The 12,957-nt window shown below is 38.0% G+C and overlaps 1 protein-coding gene across 5 annotated transcripts in view; it reads right to left on the reverse strand.

The window, feature by feature from the left end:
* Positions 1-12,957, reverse strand: part of KCNT2 (potassium sodium-activated channel subfamily T member 2) — a 348,393-nt gene that overhangs the window by 64,579 nt on the left and 270,857 nt on the right. For all 5 annotated transcript variants that reach the window (XM_058533726.1, XM_058533725.1, XM_058533723.1 and 2 more), the window contains one exon: positions 10,259-10,370. In XM_058533726.1, coding sequence (XP_058389709.1) covers positions 10,259-10,370 — 112 coding nt within the window. The remainder of the gene's footprint in view (positions 1-10,258; positions 10,371-12,957) is intronic.

The following is a 12,957-nucleotide window of genomic DNA, read 5'->3' on the forward strand; positions in this document are numbered from 1 at the left end:
TCTCACCCTTTACCCATTAGGTTCTTCCCACACTCGTGCCCGCCTTCGAGCACGCGCGCGAGTGCACCACCACACACACACACACACACACACAGACACACTCTCTGTTCCAGTTAGATAAATGGTGCTTAGAGGGGGCGCATTTGATGGGGCACTCAGGGATCCATCTTGTTTATAAGGACTCAAGACCAATTCAGGCCCGAGTTCCAAAATGCCCTTGAGTCAACCCAAGGCAAGTTCATCCTACGGGAGTTTAGAGTGTGAGGGATCCTCTTCCTTATCTTAGAGAGGAATGCAAGGTCATGTAGGCAAAGTTATTATTCTCCTACACTAAAATACAAGTAGTCCTTGCCTTATAAATAGGGTGATCATATAGTTTATCCTCCAAATCAGGATGTCTATGAGAGGAGCTCTTAGTAATTATACTGTGACAATAGCCATACACCAGGAGAGTCTGGGCAAACCAGGACCTTGACCACGCCATCTATAACTTAGGAATATGTGCTTTACAAACAAGACACACAAGAAAGTGGCTTCCTGTACCCTGTTCTCCCCTGAAGGCCCTCCTGCTCCTGAAAATTGAGAAATTTGGAAAATTGGAAGCTTTTGAAAAATATGTGGGTTCAGAAGTGAAGAAAAGAATGCTGTTGAAGGATTAGAAGATCAATTTTCAAGAAGAAAGAGTCTTGTATATACAATATTTCATACACGTGTATCTGCAGATAAACATCTGCCAGGAATATCTGAGAATGCCTGTTTCCATACCCCTCACCAACACACGTCTTCTTACATCTTTTAAGCTGTGGTCTCTCCAATATTCTTTAGAATTATATCATTTTTCTTATGTCTGGTCTCTCCCGCTCTGTTCACAGCCAGACTTTCATCTCCTCAAAAATTCAGCGCTGACTTGATGAAGACAAACGCATTGACTGTAGACTGACACAATGTCTTCTTATTGTGGGAATCCCTCTGTCTTCTGACATCACTAGCTTGGCTTCCAGCCTATCTCTTGGACTCCTCACTCATTTTTTCTGATTTATCTTCTTCCTGGACTCTCCTTTATGAACCTCAAGATTAAGTCCTTCTCTAAACTCATCTCCTTTATGGCTCTCTTCTTTCGAGAACTTATCTTTTCATAACATTTTACATTTATACATTTATGTGCACAACTTTTAAGTCTATATGTATGTCTCCCGTTCCTTTTCTGAGCTTCTTTTACATAGCACCACTTATTTATTACATACTACAGCTTTAATTTATCTTAAAATAAATAAATGTTTTATCTACCTCAGTAAAGTCAGTTTTTCCCAGAGTTCCCTCATTAGTCGTAACGACACATATCTATCCTGCCAGTCCTAGATCATGCTTTTATTATCTCATGACTGATTTATTGAAATAACTTGCTCTTTCTCTCTTTCCCGCAATGTCACTGTGTTCTCTCCCAGATAAACACAGAAATGTCACATCAACTTGATGAAAGCACAGTCTGCTGACGTCACATCTCCCATGTCCTCACTTAAAAACTTGCCATTGCTCCTCATTCACTACACAAGAAATTCCAAAGACTCAGTATCCAGGGTGCGCCACGGTCTAGCTCTTGATTAAAAATAACTTGAGAAGACATTTCTCCAACAAAGACATACAAATGGTCAACAGGTATATGAAAAAATGTACAACAACACTAATCATCAGGGAAATTCTAATCAAAAGCACAATGAGGCATCATCTCACACCTGGCAGTTATCTAAAACAGTCAAATTCATAGAATCAAAGCATGGAATGGTTGTTGCCAAGGGGGCAGGGAGAGGGGGAAATGGGATGCTATTAATGAACAGGCATCAAGTTTCAATCAAGCAAATGAATAAGCTCTAAGATCTGCTGTTCAACATTGTACCTATAGTCAATAATAATATATTATACACTTAAACATGTGTTAAGACGGTAAATCTTATGTTAAGTATTCTTCATAAAACAAAATAAATAAAATAACAATTTGCACAGAAGCACCTCTTCTTTTTAGTCTTCTGGATACCAATCTTACTCCCTTGTGTGTATATTTGTTCTAAGGATAACTACAGATGGTTTCCTGTGGTCGGTGCCTGTCAAGCCTTCCTATTTTAGTTCTCTGCGTCATGAAATGGAGGGCTGGTTAAACGTACCGTCTTCTGTGACTCTGGATTCAAAAATGAGTTGTGCCTTGCAAACTAGTAAAACAATCAAATGATGAAGGAGACGCTTATTGATGTGGAGGGAGAAGTAATAAGGAAAAAATAACATTGGCTTAAAGTCCTCGTCTAGTGTAATATTCATTTTAACTTTTCAAACAGAAAGAAAACCCAAAAGTTACCTTTGTCATACTAGATGGCATTTTTTTGTGACTCATACGCATGTTTTTAGCTCATCAAAAAATAGATTCTGCAAACTCTTTTTCTCTCGCATAAATATCTATATATTTATATCTATATCTACATCTAAATCTTTGTCTATATCAATTTATGTAAGTTTATTAAAAGATAAGTAATTGCTGGTCTCCTTGCAAATAATAAATAGTTAACCACTATATTATAGTTATTTATTTTCATAAAATATTTAACTCTATAAAATTATAAAATTTTAATAATTGAACTTTTCCAACTTAGTTATATAAATCCATTAATTTCCTGCATTTGATATTTCACTTTGAATAGTTTTATGAGTTTGATATGTGTTTTCATATTCAAAATAGACACATATATGGTTGTTTTGGATACTGTTCAAAGGGAAGCCACTTACATCATAGTATATATGAATGTATATCCTGGACTGTGCACTGCATGGTCTTATTGGCCAAATGTCAAGACTTTCGTCTCAGTCTATTTGGGCTGCTGTTATAGACTGGGTGGCTTATAAACAACAGAACTTTATTTCTCACAGTGCTGGAGGCTGGCAAGTCCAAGATCAAGGTGTCTGGTGAGAGTCCACTTCCTGGTTCATAGATAGCCATCTTCTCCCTGTCCTCACATGGCGGAAGGGGTGAGGAAGCCCTCTGGGATTTCTTTTATAAAAGCACTAATCACACTCATGAGGGATCCACCCTCATGACCTAATCACCTCCCAAAGTCCCTACTTCCTATTACCATCACAACAGAGGTTAGGTTTCAACATATGAATTTTGGGGGGACACAAACATTCAGTCTATGGCAACTTTGGACCTGTTGTGTGAAGTCATAATACTGTGCAATACTGTGTGCATTCTTAATAGATAAATTTGCACATTAAAATAGTTATCCATATAAATCACATTTTATCACTCCTCTAGAGTAGATCAGCCAATGCTTTTCCACACTGAAACAAAATAGAAACTAGTTAGTATTCTCCTCAAATTCTTTCTGGGCCAATATGGGGAAAGGTAAATATTTTCTTAAACACAGGATAAGAAATTCTCCTAATGAATCACATCCAATGTGGGCAGATAGCACCAAACTCCCACTCAGCCATTCTAGCACTTAGATTACAAATAACAAGTGGTCCAACTTGCTTGCACAGGGAAAAAAAAAAAAAAGAGTAAGACAATGTGTTTTCATTTGTTCCTATATATCTGCGTCTCCCATCAAATTATAAATTCTGTGTGTTTTATTCAAATGTGTAACTCCTAGCATTTAGCACAGCATTTGCTCATAGTAGGTGTGCAGTAAATATTTACTGGCTTGAATTTAAATTGAGAATATGTAAAATTTTGCCGTCTTGCTTCTACACAGTGAATATATTAAAAAATAACTTTGACATTCTTGCCTATTTCGCCCAGAAACTATGTCCACTTTTTATCACCTTGCTTTACCATTACTAAAAATTGATATATGATTTACAGACATGACTATTTGCATTCTGACATCAATTCTCTGACATCAACTGGGTGTCCCACGATTCAATTTAATTCTAACACTAACTACCCAGAGTTGGCTCAGAACCCACAGGTTAAGGGGCTCAGTTCCACAAGACTGCACCCATTTCAGACACCAGTCGTAAATCCTGGATGTCTCCAAGCCAACTACACTTTTGTTCAGCCAGCTACAAATTTGGGGCTTCCCACAACCCCCTCAAATTTGATAATTTGCTAGAATACTTACAGAAGTCATGATGTGCTATACTTAATTATTATCATTTTATTATAGAGAATGCAAATGAATGAATGAACAGTGGATGAACAGGCACATAGGGCATGTCTGGAAGGGTCCTGAGCACAGGAGCTTCTGTCTCCATGGAGTCAGCGTGCGCCACCTTCCTGGTACATCAATATGCTCACCAACGAGGAAGCTGTCCAAGCCCCATGTTTCAGAGTTCTTATCAAAGTTTCATTATGTAGGCATGATTAATTAAATCATTAGCTACATGATTAAACTCAATCTTCAGCCCCTCTCTCCCCCCTGGAGATGAGGAGGTGAGGAGGGGCTGAAAGTGTCAATCTTCTGATCATGTGTTTGCTTTTTCTGGCAACCAACCCTCATCCCAAAGCTATCTAGGGGCCCCTCCATGAGTTGCCTAGTTAGCACCACATCAAGTATGATCGAAAGGTATGAGTAACAAAGACACTCCTATCACTCAGGAAATTCCAAGGGTTTTTGAAGCTCCGTGTCAAGAACTAGGGACAAAGACCAAATATATATTTTTATTATACCACACTATTCATCTCACATTTTCATGACTTTGCTTATCAATGTGTAATTACCGTAAGATTGCTAAAGTGTAATTATGATCACCATTGGGGAATGGTGACAGTTCAAAAGCAATTTTAAAAGAAGTGGTCTTGAAGCAAATTGTGCCATAAACATGAATGAAAGGCTTTTTTACGAAATGCATCAAAACAAGAGAAATGAAATAAGTCTTTAGAGGGAAATGAGATGATGAAAATTTCTCTTTTTTCTATTACTGTCTTCAATTTCTTTATTATCTGTCACATTTTCCATCTCTGCTTAGCTCTTATACTGCGTTTCTTAAGCCTGCTACATCTACTTTATTAGGGGGAATGTCAATGACCCAACACGACCAAAGACCAAATATGGGAAGGATTATTGGGAAAACTGTGGCAGTAAGGGGAATATCGAGGACAAGAAAGATAATGTAAAACAACACAAAACAACTCAGCAACAAATGTGGATAACAACGAAAGAAAGATAAGATGGAAAGGAATATGCAAGGAAAAGGATGATGTTCAGGAAATGTTTTGATAGATTTTATAAATTTGAAGAAAATAAGTGTGATATATTCCATGTGACAGAGAATGCAGACTGCCCACCAAAATTCATTGCCCACTTCTTCTTAGGCCACCATTGGACTACATTTTCCAGTCTCCCTTGAAGTTAGTGTGGCCATATGATTGAGTTCCAGCCAACGGCATATGAGTGGAGTTTGTGTGCCACTCCCAGATCTGGCCCATAAAAACTTGCCTCTGTTTAATATTGGTGTGTGTATACCATTACTTGCTGCATTTAGTTGGACATTACAAGACAGCAGCTTAGGGAGGAATTAGTTTCAAGTAGAGACTAAAATAAATAAGGAGCTCAGGATTAAGATCCTCTAATGTTTAAAAAGTATATGCTTCTGGATGCCAACAGAATAGAAGATAAAAGTGAAAAAAGGCATTAAACAAAGTCCAACCCAACTCTGCTGTCTCAATAACCTCAAGATAGCTTCCAAGTAGAAAAGAGAGAGATGTATGGGTTGAGGAGGCAAAGAAATAAAGAACTTAATTATGTTTAAGAAGTAACTTTGGGTATATTCTGGCCATAAAAATGAATGGAAATGAATATACCAAGAGTTTATCAAGTTTTTGAGAGAAATTAGCAGTCTAGTCTGAAAAATCTTTAGACTTTAAAAGTCTAAAAAAAAGTGTTTTTATAAGCTTGAAAATATTTAGATCTTTTTCAAATTTGCACCAGTAAATTTGAAGAAGCAGGATACAAAAGTTGCATAGGCTGCAAGAAGTATGTTCTCCCAACGTGACATGGATAATAGCAGCTCAGGAGGAGGCTTGAGGTGAGAGAAAAGGGCCACAAAAACCTACAGACAAGGGAATTCCTCCAGATAACAAATCTAAAAAAGTAATCAACGAATGATCAAGAAACTTCCTTTTCACAAGAGCAGAGGGGGGGTCCTCACAATCATTGTTCACATCATTGTCATGAACCAATGATCCTTCTGTGTTTTCAGTTCTTTCTTTTTCCTAATGGAAATTATTATTGTGAATATTCTTCAGTGAGTAGCCTCTTCCAGAGCATCCTTGCAGAGTACCACTTCTGTTACCAATGGCAACCATGTACCTATTAAAACCCGAGGTCTGCCAAGAAATGTGAAAATGTAATCAACACACAAGTAAAGCAACCAAGGTCAATGCAGTCTAACCTTCCACACACATCTTTGCAAATCTTATCACTTCTTAAACTTGAATGAGAACCACTTGGTGGCAAAAAGTGTGTTAAGCAGCCATGCTGGTATTTATTTCTAATTCATAACCTTGATTGTGTTTCTAAAGGTGAAGGCCCCATCCGCGAAGGTGCAGGCACATCTAACTATAGAATAAAATGATATTCATAATTATGTTCGGAACAATAAAAATACACCTATTCCTCAGCCAACAATAACTCTAGAAAATGTTATTGGGAATTTATTTAAATATTGGAAAGAAAGATCAGTTTCCTAATCCTAAAAGTACCTCCTTGTACCCAGAATACGAATATAGAAAGAGAATTACTTTAAACAGTCAGTTAGCTGTATTTATAGCAGTGATAAAAAATACTGGTTAGAAATGAACAGTTACCATGTCATTGATGGCACATGCATTAGTTTGCTAGGGCTGCCTAACAAAGTATCACAAACTGGGTGGCTTAAACAACAGAAATTTATCGTCTTGCAGTTCCTGATGCTGGAAGTCTAAAATCAAGGTGTTGACGGGTTGGTTCCTTCTGGACTGTAAGTGAAAGGTCTGTTCCAGGCCTCTTTCCCTGGCTTATGGATGGCTGTCTTCTCCCTGTTTCTCTTCACAGGCGTGTCTGTCTGTGTCCAAGTTTACCCTTTTTCTAAGGATGCCAGTGAAGGTGTTCAAAGCAAGTCTCCCCAAAATATGCTACTTTGGCATGAGGATTATTTTGAGCTGAAGGCAATTTAAACCCAGTAGATTCAGGAAAAGCTCTTTCCCTGCCCCTCAACTGCCTAAATATACATTGGAAAAGGGGTTCTACCAGAAAGAGAGCTATTACCAGAAGATACCTTTTTCCTGAGAAACTTATCCGCATAACAGGTCAACCTTTGTTTTCCAAATATCTCCTCAGTCTTCTGGTGAATGGCCTTCCTCCACTTTCCATCCCCCGATCCCTAAGCCTTCCTTTCCTTAGCTCAAGATGTTATATAAGCTTCAGTTGCTTGGCTGCCCTTTGGGTCTCATATTTTATGGGGCTCCCGTACTGAAAAATTAAATTTACTTTTCTCCTCTTAATCTGCCTTATGTCAATTTAATTATTAGGGCAGTCAAAGAACCTAGAGGGAAAAAAGGAAAATTTTTCTGCCCCTACATCAGTTATATGAGATTAGGGCCCATCCCAATAGCTCTCTTTAACTTGATTACCTCTATAAAAACCCTATCTTCACATAAGATCACATTCTGAGGTACTGAAGGTTAAGATTTCAACATACATTTTTTTTGAGGGGAGGGACACAATTCAACCCATTACAGCACAAAAGTCTAAAAGATTTCTGTGTGACAAAATCCTTATTTCAATGGATAAAATGGTAATAAATGAATTAAAAAGAATTTTCCATGGTTTTATAACATTCAAATCATTGGCCTCAATTCCACTTTCCCTAACTCCTCTATTCCTGAATAATTAGGAAATGTATTGAATTCCTTTACTGTTCTTGGGAAACATCTAGAAGATGTAAGAATAAATACAAATTTGAAAAAATAAGTGAATTTCCCTGGTGCCAAAAGAGAAAGAAAACTCCCTCCTTCTCTCTCTTTTTTCTAGAGCATTTCCTTTAAACAAGTTGCAATTGTAAATCCATTCTCTGTCTCCTTGGGATGGATGCAAAACTTTTGAGAATGTGAGCAACCTCTAGCCAGTTTTGTATCCTAGGAATGTCTTTCCTGGGGGCCTTGAAACTATCTTTTTGAAATGTGAACATAAAGCTTCCTGTCTATTTCTTTGGGAGTTTGTCCTAGATGCCTGGTTCTAAGTTGTAACTTCTTGCTGGTTGCAAAGATACGAGAAGTTTTATTTTTCCTTTGGATCAAGACAATTAATATGTATGTAAATGATTATATCTGTCTAGCTATATAAAAGGATGAGATGTCCTTCTGTCTTTGCAATCTCTTTAGTGGATTGCCTGAGATGCATATCACAGTCTGGTTTAATGCCTATTCAGATGAAACTTTTCCACATCTGTGGAAAGGATTTCTATGTTGGTGAAAGGATTTTATTTTTAATTAATTCCCCAACAAAGATCAAAACCTCATTCTGTTCTTATCCTAACACAATAGACATACAATAATATAGACACACACATTCACCAATATTGAAAATATCTCTCAAAATTATGACCATGCTACATCAACTGACTTGGCATAAAACTGAATACACAGAATGGAATATTTATTAGTGACAATGTCAACAATAACAATTTATAGTTATACTTTTAGTACCGTTTATTTGAGTACTGATTATATGCCAAAACTGGGCTAAATATTTTGGATAGATTATGTGGTATAATCTTTACAATGACCCCATCGTTTAGCTATTACCACTATTTTCCAGAGAAGAATCCCAAGGCTATGAACGTGTAAGTAATTTATCCAGGTTCCATTCTCAGAAAGTAGCAGAGAAATGGACCCATCTGACTCCAGAGCGTGTCTTCTCCATCACTAGGTGATCCTCCCTCACTTGTCATGAAGGAGACCACACTACACCATGCCAGCACGGATTCCAGCTGGCTTCCTAATTGTTGGGTTTGCTTGTGGATGCTGAGTCAGTTTAGCCATGCTTGCGATCCTTTCTATGTAGTCAAAGTAGTTGTGGCATAACGGAAGTTTTCTGTCCTGAACATTAACGGCTTTACGTTTCTGCTACTGCACTGACTTGATAGCTATGTGATCTTGAAAAAGTTATTTAACCTGTCTTAAACTCAGTTTCCTCATATGGAAACAGGGCCTAACAACAACTTGACTATAAATGAGCAGTGGTAAGGCTCTACCAACATAATGTATGTGACCAGTTTGAATTTGGAAATGAACAGACAAGAGTATAGAAATGACGTTACTCAACAATATGTCTACCAGGAATTCGGACAGTGTCTGGCATAATAGGTAATCAAAATAAAATTAAGTGAAAAAAAGAACTAACCAAAGTAATGTAAGGCATCATTTATCTCCATGTCTTACATTGTTATAAACAATGAAGATGGCATAGATTTAAAACATTTTCACATGTACAAGATTGAATCTTATTTTCTTTTCTTACATCAAATTCTCCTGATATACTAGTATCAGGTAAATGCTGAATGCAAAAAACATTTACCCCCACACTCAGCCTGGACATTACAAATGGAAACCACACCTTTCTATCCACATTACATGACTTTGCAATTCCACTGTCTCCATTAGCATTATCCAGATCCCTTCCCAATCCTAATTAAGTCCTGCTTTGAAAGACCCTCATTAAATGAAATGTCCAATTCTCAATAAACTTTGACCTTGCTTTTCCCCTCCTCAGGCATTGTGAAAGCTCCTCTTAGATGACAGTCTCCCTTACTGAGGTAAGCAATAAACTCAACTTTGTCTCAGATTGTCTTGGTGACATTTGGGAAGCTAACTTTCAACAAAGTCTACAACTTTTCTAAGACCTTAGGGATTTCTGAAAACTGCAAAGCCCTATATAAATACAGATTTCTTGACATAGCACTCATGATATTATCAATATAATTGACATTGTAAGTGAACATATACATTCCTGATGCATTTCGTTCTTTCATAAGTTATGTTTTCAATTTATGATTGATGATGATACAACAAGGTATCTCCATTATGTTCGCTTGTGATATATATAGTTCAAATCCATCAATTCATATTTTTAAAAAAATTATAAATTAAGATTTTAGCCCCCAAATAGTAATTCAAAACAGCATTTTTATTTTTACTATCTCACGGCATTTCTTTCTAGAAATTTCTAAAAATTTCCAGATTTATTCTTTCAAGCAAAATAGTTCAATGCAACTTAATAATGGGGAGTCTTACCTTTTCCAGTTTTGAAAGAGCAAGAGAGTAACAATCTTTGGCTCTGAATTGCATGAATCTCATGTTGGCTGGGTGAGTAAGCTCTGTGATAATACTGAGACTGGAAAACAACCTACATTTCAAAAAAACATTTGCATTACACTAACAATCCAATATCGTATTTTTTTATAACAACATATTTATGAGTGAGTGATTCCTAGCCTTAGGCAAAAAACTACATGCAATTACAACAGCAGGGAGTGCCACATAAACTGTTCTGTACAACGGAAGAAAAATGAAACACTAATTTCCAAAGAATATTTTAGCCAACACTTTAGCACTGTAAGGAAAATAAATTCAGTAATTTGGCTTTTATTAGACATTTTCTCTCTACAATTATGAAACAGCATAGAAGAGAAACCCATAAAGCTGACTTAAGAAGTTACAAGGTTACTTTGCGGATAATATTGAAATAGAAATTTATAAGATGAATATGTTGATTGGCAAAAATTTCACGTGATGAGCTTATTGTCCATAATGTCAGCTCTTTGATCTCCTACAGCTCCTTATTCTCAGAATATGCAATTTTAAATGTCAAATCTTGCTACAATGAACTTCTGAGAAGAGGAAATTATTTTAACTGAAATAACATTTCACTGTAATGAATTGAGGCCAAGGCTCAATGGATAGTGTTGTTCTAAAAGGATCCTGAGAATTTTCACATGTTCATAGCTTTGCATTAGCCTTCTTCTCATTCACCTCCCTCCCCTCAAACACACACAAACACACACACACACACACACACACGTGCACACATATACACATGCACACGTGATTTTTTTCCCCCAGAAAAAAGGGGCAAGATAATACCACGGCAAACACCTTTTTATTGTTGCTGTTATTGATGATCTGATCTTCAGTTGATACTGTGCATCATCAGCAGCTCTTCTGGTTCAAATATTTTGAGATTCTCTGTGGAGCCACTTCATGTGATAATCAGCTTTGTTCTCCACACAATACGTCTTTAAACTCAGTTCTGGCCACTTAAAATTTCTACCGTTAAGCTGAGCCCACATACCCTGAACTCAGGCACTAGAACCGACTGAAAGTATGCGGGCTATAAACATCCCGTTAGTGGCTCAAAAACAAATCAGCCTCTGCAGCTGATCTTACTCCCATTTTATGTTAGTTCCAGCAGTGAGGGCGCAGCCAAGTCCATGTCCCTGAGAGCTTGATTTGGTGCCTTAGAGAGGAAAGCACTTCCTTTAAGATGAGAGCTCCGACCCTGAACTGCAGCACCGAATAAGAGTTTATAGCTTTTCTCAGCTCTCACACTCTAATGCCGACTGACGGTTTGCAAGGACCTCTCCCTCCTCCTGGGGGAGTGGGTCCACCTGCCAGCTTAGCAGCCTGAGGGGGTCTGGTCTCCAGCCTGTGGCCGGGCCTTCCCTGATGCCCTGCCCCTCAGGTCTGTCTCCACTGAGCTTTAGTCACCACCCCAGTTAAGACACTAAAAAAAATTCTTAAAAACACTTTCTTTCAGAGTCATCTATAAAAACTGTATGCTCTCTTCGCTACCTTAATGAACTAATAATTGGGCCTTACCCAATCAAAGCCTTGGAAAACTATGATATCATCAGGTGTGTCATGAAATCCACTCTTTATAGGGAGAAATACAGCCAGTACTATATGGCTTCATCTCCATTTTGAGAGCTAATATTACCGTACTACTTTATTTTGTGTGAGGAGATAGGCCCTGTGCTAACATCTGCCACTCCTCCTCTTTTTTTTTTGCAGAGGAAGACTGGCCCTGGGCTAACATCCGTGCCCATCTTTCTCTACTTTATATGGGACGCCGCCACAGCATGGCTTGCCAAGCAGTGCATGGGTGCACACCCGGGATCCAAACTGGCGAACCCCGGGCCATCGCAATGGAGCGTGCTCACTTAACCGCTTGTGCCACTGGGCTGGCCCTGTACTTCTTGATCAAGGTAAACTGTAATAAGTTGATTGAAATAATATCAGCAAAATAATCAGAACATAATTTCTTTTGCTGATTTCTAATGTTAAAAGTATAATTTTAGGGGCTGGCCCAATGGCGTAGTGGTTAAGTTTGTGCGCTCTGCTTCAGCGGCCTGGGGTTTGCAGGTTTGAATCTGGGAGTAGACCTACGCACCGCTCATCAAGCCATGCTGTGGCGGTATCCCACATACAAAAAATAGAGGAAGATGGGCACAGATGTTAGCTCAGGGCCAATCTTCCTCAGCAAAAAGAGGAAGACTGGGAACAGATGCTAGCTCAGGGCCAATCTTCCTCAAAAAAACAAAAAAGAAAAAGAAAAATATAATTTTCTTTGTGCAGTTGATCACTGTTTACAATAGTTCTGTTACCTGCAGTTGGTTAAGAAAACTCTAAATGTCAGATCCTGTAAAGGAGGGGTGTTCTGAAGCTTAAAGACGTGGTTTGTGAAAGACAGCACAGGGTCTGACACACAGTGGGCACTGTTTCTTAGCTGTGGTGGTATTACTATCTTCTTAGCTTTTTTCTTTTTTCTCATGTTGTTATTTCTGCTTGAAATGCCCTTTCTTTCCTCCTTACTTTCCTCTTCAATCTCTATATTTTGAAATCCCAAACGTTATTTAAAGTTCCTCTCAAATCTAATTGAGAAGAAGTTTTAAAATCGCTTCAAGTCAGACTCGTTCTCTCTCGGCGGGCTCCCT

Source organism: Diceros bicornis, chromosome 38, assembly GCF_020826845.1.
Source record: "Diceros bicornis minor isolate mBicDic1 chromosome 38, mDicBic1.mat.cur, whole genome shotgun sequence".
Classification (NCBI taxonomy): Eukaryota; Metazoa; Chordata; class Mammalia; order Perissodactyla; family Rhinocerotidae; genus Diceros; species Diceros bicornis.